Below are 18,998 nucleotides of genomic sequence, written 5' to 3' on the forward strand. Positions count from 1 at the left end.
CCTTTTTCATCTATTAAATTCCTTCTCCTTTATTTATCACCCATTTAGACCTCCCCCCTCCTTATCCATAAACACCTATTGATCGGTGAAAAGCAGTCTTAGGAGTCGTGGTAGTGTGGTATGTCGGGGGTCTGTTGACTGTGACTGACTGAATGAGCTTCTTGTCTTTTGGGGAGAATGAATGTCCTGCTCTTATTTTGCTGGGCAGCTGCTCTGGGACCTCCGGGGAGTAATCATCCTGGGTCTGCTGCTGCAGAGGCTGGCTGAGGTCTTTTCAGGTCTTACCTTCATTAGGTGACCTTGTGAGACCTTGTGGCTGATGGTGGAGCGTGCCATTATAGGCTCAGAAATGCAGGAAGTTATTGGCTGTGCCATCGCCTTCAACCTCCTCTTGGCTGGCTGGTATTGTACTCAATGTTCGATTGTATTCCGGTTGTATTCAATTTCATCCATCACCATGAAGAATATATATCATCTTGTTTTTTTTGGAGAGTCCAAGGCACAAGACAAAACAAGATCTGACCTCTTTTATTATATTAAACACAAAAGTCAGCAATAGGCTTAGTAAAAACAAAACTTAAACTGTTGACTGTTTAAAACTTAAAATGGTTTTAGATAAAAGCTTATGTTATCCTTAAATAATCACATCTCATTCTGGACACCAAAATTATTTCCAAATGTATACCCACGCTTAAGTATTCACAGAACCACCTTTGTCTTGTGACAGTCCAAATGTAGCCCACATGGCCCTGTGCTGCTCCTGACCTCACTCCCGTTGAGCTCTGTAGCCTACTGTGCTGTTCAAGGTCACGGGGAGAGATGGTTAAGGCTACAAGCTACGCTTTCAACCCAACAAACAAAGATTCACCACACAAGCACTTCCTTGAGATTTGAAGGACACACTGGTTTTGTCAGTTTATACGCGTGCACTAGAGTACACTGAAAGGGCCACAATTCTGGCGAGAGACTATTGATATTTGTGCTCAACAGCCAATCAAATGACATCTCTCCCTTCCATGCTTCTAAAGCAACAGTGTATGGCACTTTGTCTCCCACCTATGTATGAACACCCGAGTCCTTTTTTGAGCGAGCGGACCCACAGAACGGAAAGCTAGAGGACCTTGAGGAGCTGTTTGATGAATTCGACAAAAGGTGTGTTGGATTAGAATTCCCGGAATAGAATTGCTGCCACCACCTCCAGAATGTTCCTGAGAAGATATTGTCAGAAGGAACAGCAAAGAGTGCCTTTCACTGCCATTAGTAAATGCAGTACTGATTGAATGTTTGTTTATACCAGGGAAATGCTGCATTGTGCATCGATGTGTGCTGTACTACTGCACCATAGGCCTGAGGTAATGAAATTCCATCCCTCTGTATACACTTACTGGATGGTTTGACAATACAATACTTCACTGTGGACCGACCAACATAAGTATTGTATTTGGACTGAGTGACCGTGTGTGATGGGAGACAGGTGAAGCCTAGGGGATCTATACCCGAGGTTGAAGGGATGGGGATTGTTCTGCCCACCAGGAAGTGACGTTTAGTTGTTAACACTGACTATCCATGTCAGCCAATATTAAGTGGGGTGTATTTAAAATGCTTTTAATCACAACATAAAGCAATGCAAAAGTCAAAAAATGTATTTTTAATGTTCATATTATGCATGTATACAGACTACAGGTCACAGGCTGTTTTCCTTTGTTGCACTTCACAGTCACTGCACATTGTAACTGAATGCTAAAAGCAACTGATTCACAAATATCCACATTGCTGCTGTTAAGTGAAAACGTGACACTTATTCTTAAACTCATTGATCAACTGCCATACAACGTCAGCATAACTCACGCTGGTCTTTTAAACAAACTACAGTGTAAACCCACTGTATGAATGAACTGAAGGAAACACCTAATGGGTAATACATGACTATTACATTCTCTGTGATTAGTTTCAGTGTGAGCTACCCACTCTGAGCTCTACAACACACATTGAACAAGTTCACATAAAGCACCACTCTACACAACACAGTCCTTCACAAGTCCAATCTTCCAGTCCTTCACAAGTACAATTTTCCAGTGACGTTTCCTCCAACATTTCGGCCATTTTTGCCACCAACACAAGATTTTATGATGTCTGACATGCACCCAAGCGATGCACAATAAAAACATTATCATAAATACTTCAAAGTAACATATCGATTAACATTATAACAAAATACATGACATTCACATTGAAGTTGTTAAAAAAATTAAGCTATAAAGTGAAATCAATGGCCAGGTGCAAATCAACATGATTAAAACATTGAAAACGGCAAGATGATGAACATATCAAACAACAAATTATGAGCAAATAAACAGAAAACAAGTGCAGTAAACATACATATTTGTACAGTATTAATCTAACATGGTCATGTCAAAAAATGGTCAAAAACTGTATGTAACGCTTAAGTATTCACAGAACCACCTTTGTCTTGTGACAGTCCAAATGTAGCCCACATGGCCCTGTGCTGCTCCTGACCTCACTCCTGCTGAGCTCTGTAGCCTACTGTGCTGTTCAAGGTCACAGGGAGAGATGGTTAAGGCTACAAGCTACGCTTTCAACCCAACAAACCAAGATTCACCACACAAGCACTTCCTTGAGAATTGAAGGACACACTGGTTTTGTCAGTTGATACATAAGCAGCAGACTGAGATTAACGGTACACTTAAGCTAAATGAAAATACAAATAAATGCTTCAATAGTTTGTCTTCAGAGACCAATAAAAGCAATAAAAGCACATAAGGATTAACACAATTGTAGGGGGGGGGGGGGGGCAAATCAACCAACAGAATGATGCTCATGAAATGATGAAATTCCAGTTGAAATGCCCAACTGTCCCCGCAGTGCATTCTATAATGAAGCACACCATGTGTTGGTGTAATATTTAATGCGCTTGTAACATTTCCCCAGCTTGGCCCTGCCGCTGGGCCTCCTCACAGGTAGGGGTACTGATGGTTGAGCTTCCTCTGGTTCAGGTGGTAGGAGCCGTGGGCTGCGCTGGAGCGGCTGTAGGCCTGCGCCTGCTGCTGCTGCTGCTGCTGCTGCGCCTGCTGCTGCTGCTGCGCCTGCTGCGCCTGCTGCTGGTACTGTGCTGCCCCCTGAGCCATGAGGCCCAGGCTGTTGTTCTTCTGCAGGAGGCTGAGGGAGGCCGAGAACGGCCCAGCAGCTGCGGCGGCGGCGGAAACCTGGGCGTGGCGGCCGGAGGAAGAAGAGGCTGCGGCGGCGTGGAGCTTGTCCACGGCTTGCGAGACAGAGGCCAGCGCGGTGGAGGCCGGGTAGGCGTAGAGGCTGGGGGCCGTGCTGAAGAGCGAGGCCTCGTGGAGCCGGTAGGCTGAGGAGGATGAGGAGACGGCTGCACTGGTGGTGGGGGGGAATGTGGGCTGTCGGCGGAGCGAGCTGCTGCTGCCACTTCCAGAATGTTCCTGAGAGGACATCGCGGCCTGCTGGACCTGTCAGAGGGCACAGCACAGGTTGTCATTAACTCTAGAGTAAATGCATTACTTTGTGGATATTTAGTCTGTTGATGCCACTGTAATGGTGCATTATGTATTGTGTGTGCTGCATCATGCACCTGAAGCCAGTTTAGCAAGTTTAATTTCTCTATATACACACTTCACAGATGGTTTGACAGTAATAATACTTGCTTTGATGAGGTCATGGAAAAACTGGACTGGACTTAAGCTGAGTGACGGGAGGTGAGAGAGGAGGTGAGAGAGGAAGTGAGAGAGGAGGTTGTGATACCTGACTCAGGTTGAGGGGCTGGGCTCGGCTGGGCGCTGTTCTCTGGTGACGCTCACTGTTGGAGGCTCCAGATCTGTTGGACTGCGCACCTGCACCTTTCTTACCCTTGCCTGAGGTAGCAGTAGCTAAATCTAAGAAGGGACAGAACAACAAATGTTACAGAACAGAAACAGAGTTACAGAGTAGGAGCAATATAGAATATAGAATACAAATCTACAGGTCCCCAAATAGGTATTTTCAGAATGTACCTACTGTAGGTAATGTCAGAACAGAAAAACTAGCATAGGAGTCATTGAAATACGTAAAGCAGGGCTACCTGCCATGACCTGAGCCTTTAGCAGACAGTCTGGGATGTGGCCTAATGTACAGGGTGACACACATGGCTGCTACTGACCCTGACTCGGGCTCTCCCCGGGCTGGGTGTTCACTGAGGGCATGACGACGGCCGTTGACTTGGAAAGGTGAGAAGAGCTCTCCGCAAAGTTGGGCACACGCTTGGGGCTCAGAGGGCTGCTGGTGGACGAGTCGGAGTCCTGGGAGTCATGGACGGTCACACAACTGATGACATTGGCCCTCTGATCCACACTGTTATATAAGACCACAAGGGGATGAAGAAGCCATGCAACTAAACATTCGCATTGGTGGCAGATTCAATTAACATTCAATTTTGTGTGTGCCCCAAAAATAAGTGCTCTACCTCGCCGGTGGGAACTTCCTGTCATCTTCATCCTCTGTGTCGCTGTGGATGGTGATGATGCTGACGGCAGGGCTAGGTGTATCGGAGATGACGATTGCCTGAGACTGGTCCCCGCTGAATCCATGGTTGTGCACCACAGTAGCAGCAGGCTGTAGAGAGGAGACTGGCCTGGGCAGAGTAAGAGATAGGTTCATGCCGTCAGATATTATAACGATGCCTTATCATATCATATCACTGATACTGATACCATCATGAACACGATTCCCTACTTCATAGCTCTACTTATCCTTATAACAGTAATCAAATGAGCAGACTGGTTTGATCCACTGATAGTCCTGTATCCTTGAGTGCATAATATACAGTAGACTGATGTAGGCATGAATTGATCTCCTTACTTCTGATTCTCTCTACACTTCCCTCACCCTCCCCTTTCTATAACTTTACTGGGCAGGCAGATGCCCCCTTTTTGAGATGGGTTCTGCCTTAAGGTTCCTTCCTGTAACGTACGAAAGTGACGTACGTGCTAGCTCTTGGGGATTCAGGCCCTGTGCTCTGTGAAGCAGCTTGAGGCAATGTCAATGGCGCTATTTAAATGAATACAATTCAACTGATGAATCATCGCCCACCAGAGGTCTGGACTGCAGTGTTGGCTATAGAGTTTTGAAGGATAAAGTTTGAGGTTGAAGGTAAAAAATTATTGCTGACAGAAATTCCAGAACCGCAACTATTCTCATTATTATATTTCATGGTGAGGTGTTTCTCTGGAATGCACAGTCATATCTTACAGGAGAAGTCGTTTAGTAATCAGAAGGTTGCTAGTTCGATTCCCTGTCGAAGCGTCCTTGAGCAAGACACTGAACCCCAAATTGCTCCTGATGTGCAGTGTGCCATCAGTGTAAATGTAAAATGTAAAATGTGTATACATTGTAAGTCGCACATATGTAAGTCGCTTTGGATAAAAGCGTCTGCTAAATGACTAAATGTAAAATGTAAAATGTAAAATGTAAATAATGTGAGTAGATGTTCTGAGGTTCACTTCTGCCAACCTCACAGGAGTGATTGGCAAATCTAAACCAGGGCATGCTGAAATTGTTGGTCGTCCCTTACAAACCCCAGAGTTGGCAAAGAGGGCGCGTTACCTGGCTCGGCTCTCGGCTCGTCTGGCCTTGCTCCTCTTGCCTCCGCTCTGCTGAACTCTGCTGTGAGAGTTGCCCATGTTCAGGGCCTGGGAGCTGGTCTGGGTCATGTGACGCCCTGCAGCATCCTGCTGGCTGCTGTCAAAGTGCCCACCATGACGATTCCTGCGGGCACACACCACCACATTAAACTGACTGACTACTAAGAGCAGCCTGGCACAATAACTGCAGTACTTCTACACTGCTAGGAACACTGAGGACTACAGTGATGGCACAATGCATTGCATGATTCCTGAAGAGACTGAATTTCTTCACCTGCTTTCACCTATAAAGCATCCAAGCTCACCTCCAGCTGGCATTCTGCTGTCCTCCATCTGTGAACATTGGGCCCATAGTCGAATCACCAACCACTTGCTGACCGGAACTATGGACGGCCATGCCTGGCATCTGCTGCCAAGCCGAGGGGATGAGAATCTGCTGTGTGCTTGTTGGCCAGGTCTGCTAAATAAATGAGCGCGCACACAAACACACATACATACACACACACACATACATACACACACACACCAGAGCCACAAACAAACATAAGTCAGTCAGCGCTATTCAACTCAACCATAACAAACCGCTGCATTGCCACGGTGAAGTCATAGCTTCTGATAAAGTTCCTGGTGTTTTCTGCTAAATGTGAGTACAGGTGTTAAAAGCAGTCTGGGCTGGTTCTAAAGGAACAACCACACAGAGTCAAGACAGGCAGCATGCAATCAAACCAGTTCAATCTGTCAAACAGAGCTCATAACAAGGGTCTTGGATTTCTCTTTTTTTCTCTTCTTTTAGACAGAGACCACAAATCATGTTTCGGTGCTAACAACCTAGGGCACTCTAGTTAGCCACAAAATTAGGAGACAATCTTGGAGGTAAAAAACTGCTTGGAGGTAAAAAAAAAAATCGTTTCCCTAAAACATGTGGTGAGGATGGGCAATGACTGAGCCCTGGCCTCTGTTCAGGGATTCCTCTGGACCTGTGCAGAGAAAGGACTTGGTTACTGCTGGGGAAGGGACAGGACCAGAGAAGATTTAGTGCCAGAATGATTGGGGCACCTCGCCCCAGCGGCTGCGTCTCTACAGGTGTGAGAAATTAACCTTCATTCCTACAAGCAATGAAGAAGCCAAGTAGCCATGCCCTACAGGGGTCCAAACCAAACAATGAAACGAGTTTGATGGTTGCTTGAAATGACGCAACTAAATACATAAATGACAACATCATCCTGAAAGCCAAAACAGTAAGTTGTTAGCTGACAATTAAGATTTTTAGGTGAGGGAGGGAAGGGCTTTTTTTCTCAACATTTCTCACCATGACAGCAGAGTTGGAGACCTCTTGTGGTCTTAGTTCTGACATCATCACATCTATGATCTAAGGACATACAATCTCCTTTCCCGGTTAACAGTTGAAGGGCAATTTCCAAGTCGATTCATTCAATTAAATTGTATTTGATTTGTTTAGATAGCACCATCAAAAACTGAGATGATCTGAAGGCGCTTGACAGAGCCCCCAGGACAAGCCTGTGTGGGGCAGTGGCAAGGAAACGCTCTCTTTACACAGGAAAAAACCTTGAGCAGAACCCAGATCAAATCAGGTTTTTATCACAAATCAGTGCACACCATTTTACCCCATTTTCCTGCTAATTTAAGAGGACTTTATCGATCTTAGTTGAGGTCTGAACTCCAACTCTACCTGACAGGATATCAGGCCATAGAATTATGCATTCTGCTGAAAAAGACTGCGGAACAGGAACTGAGCTTGTCTTCCAGCAGTTCAGAGTGAGTGACTGACTCATAACCTGTCGAGGCATCTGAAATTGGACTCGCAGGTTAAAGGTCGAGTCACCGCAGATAAATAGTTCAGCCTTGAGGTGTCCAAGTGTTATTCTATTGTGAGAGCTCACACCTCTGTTCAGGGAGAAGGTAGGAGGGAGGGGAGGGTGGAGCAGGTAATGCAGACATGGACCACGGCAGGCAGAAGCGCAGGCCCAGTGAAGCACATGCATCCCATGCTCCGCAGACTCCTGGAATGGACTGGAGGGGGGGGTAGGGGGTGTAGCAGAGGGCAGAAAGGGAAAGGGTGGGCTGTGGATGTGTTTTACCAGCATGGTGGCCCTCTGCTCCAGGTTGCCAGGCCAGCCGGCCCCGTGGTCCAGCACAAGAGGGATTGGCGGACAGAGGGGGCCCATGCCTGCCACGTGCGGAAGCAGCGTGTGGGTCATCATCAGTGGGTTGCAGGAGCCCTAAGAAAGAGGAGGAGGAGTGTTGGGGGAAAGGAGGGGGAGGAGGGAGGGTGGTGGGGGTTAGAGAGGGCTGGGCCAGAGGAGAGAGAGGTGCAGCCACGTCCCCCTTCAACACAGCTGGTTCGTTACGAGGAAAGAAGAAGAAGAAGAAGCTGGTTACACAGGTGAGAGGTGAGTTTCAGGTGAGATCCGGTTGAAGATAGAGCAAAAGCATATAACACACTGGTATACATTGCATAAACATTTACCATGCTTTGACAAGCTTCTTCAGCGTCTGAGCCCTGACCACAGGCTTGTAACATTTTGCTGGAGAAAATTCTCCATTGATTTAAACATTTTACTTCAGCTCCCCAGAGGCGACTCATGATACTTTTGAGGCTGAGAATGTTTTAGGATCAGGAGTCAGGACAGGATCCAGCCAGACACAAGCGCAGGGACATGAATTATCACTTCCCTGAAATAAACTCCCACCGCTCAAAACAAACATCTCAAATGAGCAACATTAATATGGGAAAAACATTCTGTTAAAGAGGGTTAGGGAGGGAGGCATCTTGAGGATAAGTTATGAGAAAAACACACACAGACAAGCTTCATGTATGCCAGAATAGGGAAGGTATTAAAGATGTCACACACAGGCAGACAGACAGATAGACACAAACATACTCCTACCGGTGTGAGCATGCCAGGCTGAATGTGCAGCGGCTGAGAAGACTGGTTCTGGGACACAATCGGAACAGAGCTGTCCATCCTCACTGGGTAACCAGAGTGCTTACTAGATGTTTGAAGGCCTAAATAAAAAAAAAAGAAAACAGGAAAATGACAGTTATACTAACTGTAATTGTATTAACTAATCTATAATGTCTGAAAAACATATACTGTGTCTATCTTGAGATGTGTTCATATCATCTAGTGCCTCGGTTCCCAAACTGGGCTACGCAAAGTGGTTCAGGGGGTACGCGGGGAGAACATTTCCGTGATAACGGAAAACGGACGGAATTCGCGGAATGTACCCTTTGAAACAGAATTGCAACTTTCAGACGGAAACATCATTTTGTGCATCAAAATCGCCCAAATTCCCCTGTATTTTGCCCTGCAAGGCTGTATTTCTTTCTAATAAACACAACAACGATTGCAACAATGAACAAGCATTAATTAAAAAACAAAACCACTGAGAAAATGTCACGTCTGTGCTGAACTCTGCTCCGGCCACGCCCCCCTGTTCAATGGTTGACACACACACCTCCGCTACAGCCTGCAAAATGAATTCGCTCATCTTCCCAATCGCCTGCAAATAGTATTTTTTTAGTCTTCTGCTCTGTTGATGGCTGGCAAACAACAACCTTAGAAGGTTTGGGTCACTTGTGGCACATATTAAAAAAAAAGATTGAACCAGAGATACAGGATACAGGAGATACATCACAAAACTTCCAGAGCATTATTACCCTCAGCTTCCATGTGGGGGTGCTAGAGAGGTGCTAGAGAGTTGACGCTCATGAAGTGCAATTTCAACTGGCAGTGATGAAGCTGTTCCCTCAGAATAAGCCTTCTTACTGGCTGGGATTATAGTGCACTTTATATTGTTTCCATTCTGTGGAAATAATTTATTACTAAAAGTCTCTCATTAAATAAAGTACATTATCTGACCTTTTCCAGATAAAAAAAAAAATGACTTTTTAAGTGTACCTTCTTATCTAGTTATTACTATGGTGATACATCAGAGAATATTGAGTACCACAGAATTGCCAATGTTGTGATATATCACTATTATAGCCAAATATTATATAATGATATAATTATGATATAATATCAATAACATTGATTCATGAGATCAACCTGTGATTCCCAACCCTAATACTTAAAATCCTGATGCTGACTCATGGACAGTGTAGCTGTACTACCAGCTTAGCACAAGCAGGGACTTACATGTACAACAACAGATTTTCTGTGCTGGCTAGTGTCCAGTCTTACCCTGGAAGGGTGGGGGGCAGACAATGAGGGTCTGTGCTGGCTAGTGTCCAGTCTTACCCTGGATGGTTGGGGGGCAGACAATGAGGGTCTGCTGGTAGGGCTCATTCTGGGTGCACAGCTGGGTGGGACGGGTCTGCAGGGGGACACTTTGCTGAGCCAGGCCCGGTATGTTGATGGTGGCCTGCTGGTATAAGCCTGGCTGGTAGTTCAACAGAGGCACATTACTGCTCAGAGACAAAGACTGTCCACCGGTGGAAGCCATCTGAAGACAAAAAAACCCCCATCAAACTAGTCAGTTTACACATGTTACAATACAAGGCAATACCTGTGTAGTACCTCTTCAATATTAAGGTAATGAGAACCAGATCATAAAATGGAGATGTATTTAAAGTGCAGGGACGTTCTTCTTGTGTGCTTCGAGGTATGTGTACCTGGTTGTGCTGATTGAGCTGGCTGCTGAAGGTAACTGTGAGGTTTGTGGCGGCACTGGGCGTGTTGGTGGTGGCAAACAGATTCTTCGCGTTGTCAAAGGCGGTGCACCGTTTCTTACAAATCTCCATGTTTTGAAAACAGGACTTAACGCTGCAAGAAGTCAGTCAGGATGTAAAAAAACTGAACATGGGTACAAGCTGAGACTGACACACTGTCACTAACACATCTTGACATAAGGAATGAGAGCACCCTTAGTGTGTAAGACTCGCCTTGTGTTGGGCAGCTTCGCACTAATAGCAGTGTGCGTATTGATCTCTCTGATAAGTCCTGATTGAATTTTTAAATCACTGGTGATCTCCATCGCTACCAATACTGCAAAGTGTGAGGAACTGTTGACAGGTGAGACTGCAGGGCTTACTGTGAGCTGTGGGGGAAGTGGAGCAGATGGGTCATCGTCACAAAGGGGTGGTTGAGCGTCTTCATGGGGGTGATCCTCTTGTCAGCATCCAGAGTGAGCATCTTCTTCAGCAGGTCGATGAACTCCCGCCGGTCTGCCTTCTCTGCCAAGATGTCCGTCCCGTCCAGACTAGTCATGTTGACCTAAGCCAAGAGCACAGCATACAGCTTATGGCTGTATGACTCCATTATGAACAACTTCTCACATTAAATGACTTGATCGATATAATGAGAAGGAAGCCTTATCACCTGCATCATGTCATCAAGGCAGTTGAAGATATATTTACGAGCCTCCTTGGACTTGATTCCCATCTCAGCCTCATGTTCAGATGGCGTCTAAAAACATGTGAGATCAGTAAAGCTACAATAAAAGACAGCATGTCACAACTCGAGAGCCACACATGCACATACCTTGAGCCTCCAGAGAGGATAGCTAGAGTCTGGGCCTTTGTTGAAAAAGCGACTGGTCTTGGTGCCCGCGCTCAGCAGGTACTCAGCTGGAAGGCCCTGGGTCTGGGAGATGTAGCGAATCTACAGCAGCAAAGACAAAATCAAATCACAGATTAACATAAACATGACAACAAAATGAAATGACAACAAATGAATAAGTAAACAACAAATGAAATAAAAACGGCTTTAAATCACTGTGTGATCCGTCCATAGTATTGACCTGGTCGTATTCTGAAGCTCCAGGATAGAGAGGCCAACCCAGAAACAGCTCAGCTATCACACATCCGAGTGACCACATGTCAATAGCCTCGCAGAATGGCAGGCCAAGGATAATCTCTGGAGCCCTGCAACCACAAAAGGACCATTTTCATCACAAGGATGATGTAAGTCATATCACTCCAGTTAGCATATCATTCATTCAAGCATACATCCTTTAGTAATATGCGGCTCATTTCAGCAGTGCATTCTTATCTGAGACAGCTTTCTGAATGAATGTATGCATATATGAGGTGAGGATTGGGCAGAGCACTGCACCCACAACATTACCATAATGACTGGGATGATAGGACATGTAACCACAGTTATCATATCATCTCTCCCTTTCTTCCATGTCTTACTTTGAAGCTCTGCACTCTCAGCATTTGTATCAACGGGTATGCATACATCAGTGTAGGATAAGACTTCACTTCGCTTTGTGCCCCGTTAATACTCACCGGTAATATCGTGACTGCAGATAAGTAGAGCACACAGCCTTGGACACGTGACTGGCTGAGCCAAAGTCGATGACCTTGACGCGGTAGGGCTGGCGGCTGGGGTCCACCAGCATGATGTTCTCGGGCTTGAGGTCCGCGTGGATGAGGCCCAGGCTCTTGAGCTTCAGGAGGGCGGTGGCCACCTGCTGCAGCACGGGCCGGATGCACTTGAGCCTGAGAGGGCTGAACTTGCTGTGCTTCAGGAAGTCATAGAGGTTCTGCTCAAGCATCTCGAACACCAGGCAGGTGTGGTTCTTGTGCTGGAAGCACTCGTATGAGCGAACAAAGTTGAACTCGTCTGCGTTTTCTGTGCTAAGCCTGCTCAGAATGCTCACCTGTTAGGAAAAGGACCGTAGAGGACGTTGAATCAAAAGTGTAAGCTAGATGAAAATGACATGGATGAGCTATATGCTCAATAAATGCCTCATTAGAAATATACACTTTACATGTAACTACCAAAACAAGCAAAAAGGCTGACAGATATTCTTGGCTTGCTAGTCTTATCCTTATTTACACAGACAATATCGAATATCAATTATTCACACCTCGATTTGTCCTTGACGAGCATAAGATGGGTGGTTCTTCAGGATTTTGATGGCCACAATCTCATTGGTGCCGCGTTTCCAGCACTTTGCCACCTGCCCAAAGGTGCCGCGGCCAAGAAACTCCAGCACCTCATAGCTGTGGGACACAGAGCAGAGGATTTCATGTTGCACCAGCTGGTAGTCCCCCTCGCTGTGGGAGTTACTGCTCTTGGTGGTGGAGGTGGAGTGGGCGATAGACTGGGCCGTGGTGGCGCCGCCTCCTCCTCCTCCGGCTGCACCCGCCCCACCTGCCACACGGTTGGAGATCACAGGGGCGGAGAGCTCCTCCAGGATCTGCACGCTGTCACTGCTGTCCACCTCCTCGCTCTTGCGCTTGCGGCTGTACGGCTTCTGGCTACCATGCTCAGCCTGCAGGGTGGCGGAGGAGGCCACATCTTTGGGACGGCGGCTTGTGGACGATGAGGAGGACGAAGAGGAGGACGAGGAGGGACCCCCGGGCAGACTGCCGGTGCTGTCCGCTGCTCGGACCACCGTCTGCTCCCGGGAGGTGCCGCTCCCGGTCGTTAGTGGGAACACCAGGTTGGAGGCCGCGGTATTCTGGCTGCTGGAGTTGAAGCCAGGGGCGGAGGGGGTTGATGAGGATGCGTTGGCTTGGCTTGGGCTCTGCAGAAAGAAACGGTTCTCTTCTGACTGGCTGCTCACATCCCACCCGCAGGTCTCCACCTTCATCCGCTTGGAGCGGGTGTAGCCACTAGATGACACTGATGGAGAGGAAAATGCCTGAAGCTGTGATGACATATCTATAAGTGAGGAGGGGGATAAAAAAAGGACTTAATACATTAATTGGTAGTAAGCCAACATTTTATTATAGTAGTATTACAGCTACTATTCAAATAAAAAGCACTCACTAATGCTATATAGAAACAAGTCAGAATATGCTTTACAGGGTGTTTTACATTCTTGCTAATTTACAAGTTTGTATACAACACAATAGTTAATCTGGCCAGAACAGCCATAAACAAATAACAAATTCAGCCATTTGGGATTAACACAAGCATACAAGTTGGTTTAAATGCACTACAAAACACATTAAACCTATTATTCATATTCCTACAAAAAATTAACGCATAGCCCTATAACGAACCAGATCCCTCCAACGAAGAATGGCGCTGCCCTACACTAGTGCATCTCTAACGTCACTTCTAAATAGCACCAATGCAGAGCTACATAAATGGCGTAATACAGATAATACCTGGCAACCCAGATCGGAGCTGCCGCCAGATGTTTAGAAAATAACCCGAAGGACAATATCGGGTATGCATTTAATCAATTTAGCTTTTCAGATGATTGCTGTAGATCATTTTCAGAAGAAATAGACTAACGTCAGGTTCATGGTTACGACAACCCAATATGCAAAAGAGAATGACACATTATAGAACACTATAAAGCATTCATATATCAAGATTTGCTCAAATTCAAATATTACCTGTTATTTGCTCAATTCATCTCGTCCGATTTGACACTTCCCCTCTCTTTTCCTGCTTAGGCCTCATCGATTCTCCATGACCAGCTCATTTCAAACCAAAAACCTCCGTAAGATGCGGCAAGATGGCACGATAAAGCTGCATTACTTCAGACAGAATATTGTCATTAAGTGACAACACTGAATTTGCATTCTTCAGATTAAACTAGCAGAGCCCAGCATCAACAGGAACAACCCACATCCCACTACCAGTTCACAGATGAGGGTGAAAGTTCAGTAGCTCTGCAGTAAAATATCGTGTAAACGCGCAACATATTTTCTTGGAGTACACAGCACTAGAACATTGTCATTTCAACTACGGTACAAACTAACTCATTGAATAAAACCACAGATCTTGACATCCTATCATTTAAGATTTTTTTTAATGAAGAATCATTTTATCAAGAATCAAGGATGCATGTTATACGTTTGGTGATATCAGATCACCAAAATCTAGCATACCACGTGTAGGCTACTTTATGTTTGACATTTGGCTTACAGGGACAAGCACCGAAGCAAAATACCTACCTTATGCATTTTACCAATGAACTCAGTTTCAGTTGACCAATAGTAAACAGATACTAAGACACCTTTTGAAATAATACTTATGAATGACCACTGGGAAACTAACAGCTGGAGAAGGTCTATTTATAAGCGTGTTATTCAGCCCTTATTATTATTATATATATTTTTTTTCAATCACTGTTATACTGATGAAAAGGAGAAGACATTTCAACAAATGACATGCATATGTATGACAAGAATAATATGAATATTTATTTCTAAACCAAGGGGGAATATTGCACAAAGGTTATAAACTGAAGAAAAAAGATACATTTGTTTAAATATCTTCTAAGAATAAAGAACAGCATTAAAACAGCTTGCACATAGACAGCAACACGTGTTAGTGTTGGATTGGTTTTATAAAATGAGTTCACATTTGCTGAGTTTTTGATTTGGCTTCTTATTTGTAGAAAATGGACTTCACTTAATATTGGACAGCAAATCATTTGAGAGTTTCTTGCCACAGGTCACCCAAAGCAGTGTTACCAGCACAGCACTGTAGTACTTCAGTCATGTTCCATTTCCATCAAAACATGGATATCAAATCCGGAACACATTCAATTACATAAACACAATTACAAAAATGCAATTTACATTAGAGCAAATGTTCAGGAATGGTTCCTTAATTAATTGTACAATAATTATCTATTTGACTCTTACAGTCCATCCGACACTAGACAAAAGGAAAAGTGTGGGGTAATAATCAACTGTGGAATGGTTTGAACTTCAAATTGGATGTCCAGGAACTTTTGTGAATCAGGTGGCAGCTTCCTGAACAACACAACAGTTTTCATATAAGGGCTACACTGGCAGACAGGTTTGGAGCCTCCATTTTTACCCCCTATAACTGGGTAAAATCCTCCAAGATGACATTTCATTACAAACATGACCATGCAGACCCTGCTATTTTGATTTCAACGCATCCCTCAAACCTCTGACCACCTGGCTGTTGACCCACATCATGACTGCTTGCTTACACTAAAACTCTTGACAGAAAAAAGGACACAAGTAACCCTACTGCTTCTAACAGTAACGGCAAGTACAGTTCACCCCCCCCCCACCCCTGGTCTTTCCTCTCTACTATGATTTTGTTCTTACTAAGCCAAGATCATTCCTGTGCAATGCTTCTTAGGACATATTTGACTGTATAGGCAAAGGCGGCAAAGCCCACAATGACAAACAAATTTGCCAGGGCTCCTCCAAGCAGTCCATGGTTGCGGTTGACCTGCTGTAGGTCAGGAGGATTGGCAGGTCCTGGGTGGGCATGACCATTGAAGGGCGGGTGCCCGTTCTGGCCAGGGTGGGCATCTCCATCGGGCACAACATCAGGGAGGGGTAATGCCTGGGCGTGAGACCTCAACTCGTCCTGGAGGCGCTGCTTCTGCTTGATTTCCTGTACAGGCAAGAAAGGACACAAACAAGACACATTCCAGTCTATTTCTTAAACTTCAATTCTAGGGGGAAAATGTTCATACTCAAGAACCTTTGGCTTGGACACTAGCCCTTGGCATTGGACTTGTCTGTTTGAACTGTGTTGACACCCAGCCATGCATGGCACTTTTGCGAGACAATACACTGTTTATGATTAATTGAGTTGGGATATTACTGGTAATTATAGACGTTATATAACGTTTGCGTTAACAGGCGTAGAGTAAAAGAAAAAAACTTCAAGAAAATCAAGAATTGCCTGAGAAATGAAGATGGAATAAGAGGCTCTGTGAAGTTATCATTCTGTACAAGGATACAGATATCACAGCATTCCACAACCCCCCCCCCCACTAGCTCTAACCACTAACAGTTGCTAAATACTTACATCAACAACATCTGGAAACAGTTCACAGAAGACCTTATCCTTAATATTAAAGGCCAGGGTCTGAGAAGCAAGCTGTCTTTTCTGTTAAAGATAAATGTCAGTATGTTAATTACATCATAAAATCACTACACATTTTAAACAATTAATCCAGTAAAATCCATCTTAGATTGAACTACTTCACAAGACACACACAGATCAGGTTATATGGCCAAGCATTAATCAACAGTGTAAAATCATTCAATCATCATCATCATCATCATCAAGGCTAAATGTACCTGACCACCAAAAGGGCTCTATAACATCATCACAAGAACACTAGACAGTAGGATATGTGTTCACGTCATACTCACAGTAAAATCTGAGGTTTCTATACTGCCAAGAGTTGGGCCTTTTTCTACCATGAAACTAAGGAGCCCTGTAAGGATGGTGGAAACAGACCATGCGGGATTCCATGTATCAGGATGGAAGTCTGTGATGGAAAGACATAACCTGGAAGAAGAGCGGTGTGTATTCAGAACCTGCAGTTTTACTAAGCACTGAAACATAAATATTTGTATACATTAATTTGTATCATAAAAAACGTCCGCTCCATAGAGTGTGCATATGTATTAGTACATGAGATCCATTGTTGATCCATCAACATCGGCTTCAATGTCTACAACTTACCTTGTATTACATTTAAATCTCCCATTGGGAGTGATCATGTATATACTTGGTGGTTTGAAGGGAAATTCTCTGGGGAAAATGAGTTTGCCATGATAATAACCACCTTCAAAGAGAGATAAAGCATAATTTCAATAGGTGTATGGAGAACTATGTAGGCTTAATAGTTATAAAGAAACAAAATAGAACAGCTAGCAAAAACTCACCTTCATAGGGCGTTTTTTCTGGTCCTCGTACAAGATAATGCCTTGAAAGAGCAAAAGAAGCTCATAAGGGAAGGTTTTGATTTCACACTGATTTTATGATTAGCATATCTAAACGTTCATTAACAGACTAATTTAGATGCAGTCTGCATATAAGCAACTCACTGCTTGAAGGTACTAAGAATCCATACCATTCCAATATATTTGAAGGGAGAGGTTCTGCACAGATGTAGGGCACAGGGTCTTTCTTTATCCGAAGGTAGTCCTGTTTTAACCGTTGTGTTGCTGTTGTTGGTGCCCTCTTGGTGAATTTGTTGCTCATCTAAAATGGAATAGTTGAGGAATACATATTTAGAAGCTATGGCATTTAAATCCTTGTATCAACAACTGGCTGCAGATCTCTGATCGACCTAAATAGATTTAATCTGATACTTAGTCTAGTATCAGAGAAGGCTGACACGTTAATAAGCAAACAACAAATATTTTCTCTACACTTTGCTACAAGTACATCTGCCAAAGGCCTTTGTATCACATATTTGATAGATAAAAGATACATTGGGATGCCAAACAATAGCCTGTCAGGGGGACATTATATTGCAGAGTTCGGTTTCACCCTAATGAAAAAACGCGTTCCTTCTGAAATGAATGAGCTACAACTTTAAGCGGTCCAAGTCAAAAGCAATTCAGAATGTATTCATTCCATACTACACCATATAATACAGCATACACTTGAGACACCAGCTAACGCTACCAGCTAACGCTACCCTTATTCACCACCTCTGAACTTTCAAGCTATCGTTACTTGGTTAGATAGGTAGCCCAGTGAATAAGGTACACTATAGAAACACTATCTGAAGTTAAAAAAAAAAAACAATAGCTAACGTTCACTGTCAGCTACCTACCAACCCATTACGTCAACTTAGCTCGTACATAGACAACCTTACAGTTACTTACAGGAACTAACTCTGCGTGAACTCGAACCATGTCTGCAGGTTCGTTGGCCAACATATGAGGGTTAATCACTTGGCATCGGGTTTTGCCATCGGTCTATTGCTTAGCTGTTAGCAAAACACAGCTGTTCTCTCACCGGTAAATGTTACCCCTCAGGCCTAACTCAGCAGGCTAGCTATGCTTGGTTAAGCTACAGGGTAGCGTTATTAAATCGATGTTTATTAACTCAAACATAACAATAAGACACATGGTGATAAGTTTTCTCCCAAGTAAACATAACGCTGTCATAACATAGACATATCTTAAGGACAAATAGGTTCTACAACGTGACAGCTGTACAGATTACCAAGCTATTGAACCTAGCTTGTTATGCTAGCTGCCTGCTAGCATGCATTTGCCCAATCGAGGGACACGCTGGCTAGTCAGCTATGCTAGTAATGTTAGCAAATATACAAACTTAGTGCAAGCAAAGAAACAGCAAGATCAATGCAAAAATAGCTACCTCTTTGGAGCACTCTATGCAATATTAGTAGGGCAGATTGAAGCAACGATAGTTCTTCTTTCACAATGTGACAACAGATTATTTAAGAAAACTTGACCATTTAAAGAGACAACTATGAGAAATTAGCTGAGCTAAAATTGTCTCCTGTTCCCCATTCTAACATGGCTACCATACAATACGGAAATGAGGGAGGTATCAGACTGGCCAATCATAATGATCCGTTTTTGTGAGTCAGGTATGCTGTTGGCCTATCTGCGTACAGTCAGAGCATTTGTAATGGGCG

The 18,998-nt window shown here is 44.3% G+C and overlaps 2 protein-coding genes across 4 annotated transcripts; both read right to left on the minus strand.

The window, feature by feature from the left end:
* Positions 1 to 1,633: 1,633 nt before the first annotated feature.
* On the minus strand, positions 1,634 to 14,644 carry hipk1a (homeodomain interacting protein kinase 1a). 3 transcript variants are annotated; one of them, XM_031565833.2, is made up of 17 exons: positions 13,984 to 14,644; positions 12,498 to 13,297; positions 11,914 to 12,287; positions 11,421 to 11,544; positions 11,162 to 11,281; positions 11,000 to 11,086; positions 10,713 to 10,894; positions 10,294 to 10,444; positions 9,920 to 10,124; positions 8,564 to 8,682; positions 7,754 to 7,894; positions 5,960 to 6,111; positions 5,617 to 5,778; positions 4,478 to 4,645; positions 4,175 to 4,365; positions 3,781 to 3,911; positions 1,634 to 3,488 (listed from the first exon to the last, which is right to left on the minus strand). In XM_031565833.2, exons 2-17 carry the CDS (start codon positions 13,293 to 13,295, stop codon positions 2,973 to 2,975), a joined length of 3,621 nt encoding a protein of 1,206 aa, XP_031421693.1. In that variant the 5' UTR covers positions 13,296 to 13,297; positions 13,984 to 14,644; the 3' UTR covers positions 1,634 to 2,972. The 3 variants fall into 3 exon arrangements, with proteins under 3 accessions (XP_031421693.1, XP_031421694.1, XP_012697116.2); XM_031565834.2 differs by lacking the exon at positions 7,754 to 7,894; XM_012841662.3 differs by lacking the exon at positions 7,754 to 7,894 and having other exon boundaries at positions 5,960 to 6,114.
* Positions 14,645 to 14,772: 128 nt separating this feature from the next.
* Positions 14,773 to 18,919, minus strand: ube2j2 (ubiquitin-conjugating enzyme E2, J2 (UBC6 homolog, yeast)). Its single transcript, XM_012841721.3, has 7 exons — positions 18,716 to 18,919; positions 17,454 to 17,584; positions 17,266 to 17,306; positions 17,063 to 17,165; positions 16,747 to 16,885; positions 16,397 to 16,477; positions 14,773 to 15,976 (listed from the first exon to the last, which is right to left on the minus strand). The coding sequence occupies exons 2-7, from the start codon at positions 17,582 to 17,584 to the stop codon at positions 15,692 to 15,694; spliced, it is 780 nt and encodes a 259-aa protein (XP_012697175.1). The 5' UTR covers positions 18,716 to 18,919; the 3' UTR covers positions 14,773 to 15,691.
* Between the last annotated feature and the right edge of the window lie 79 nt (positions 18,920 to 18,998).

This window comes from Clupea harengus, chromosome 4, assembly GCF_900700415.2.
Source record: "Clupea harengus chromosome 4, Ch_v2.0.2, whole genome shotgun sequence".
Lineage (NCBI taxonomy): Eukaryota > Metazoa > Chordata > Actinopteri > Clupeiformes > Clupeidae > Clupea > Clupea harengus.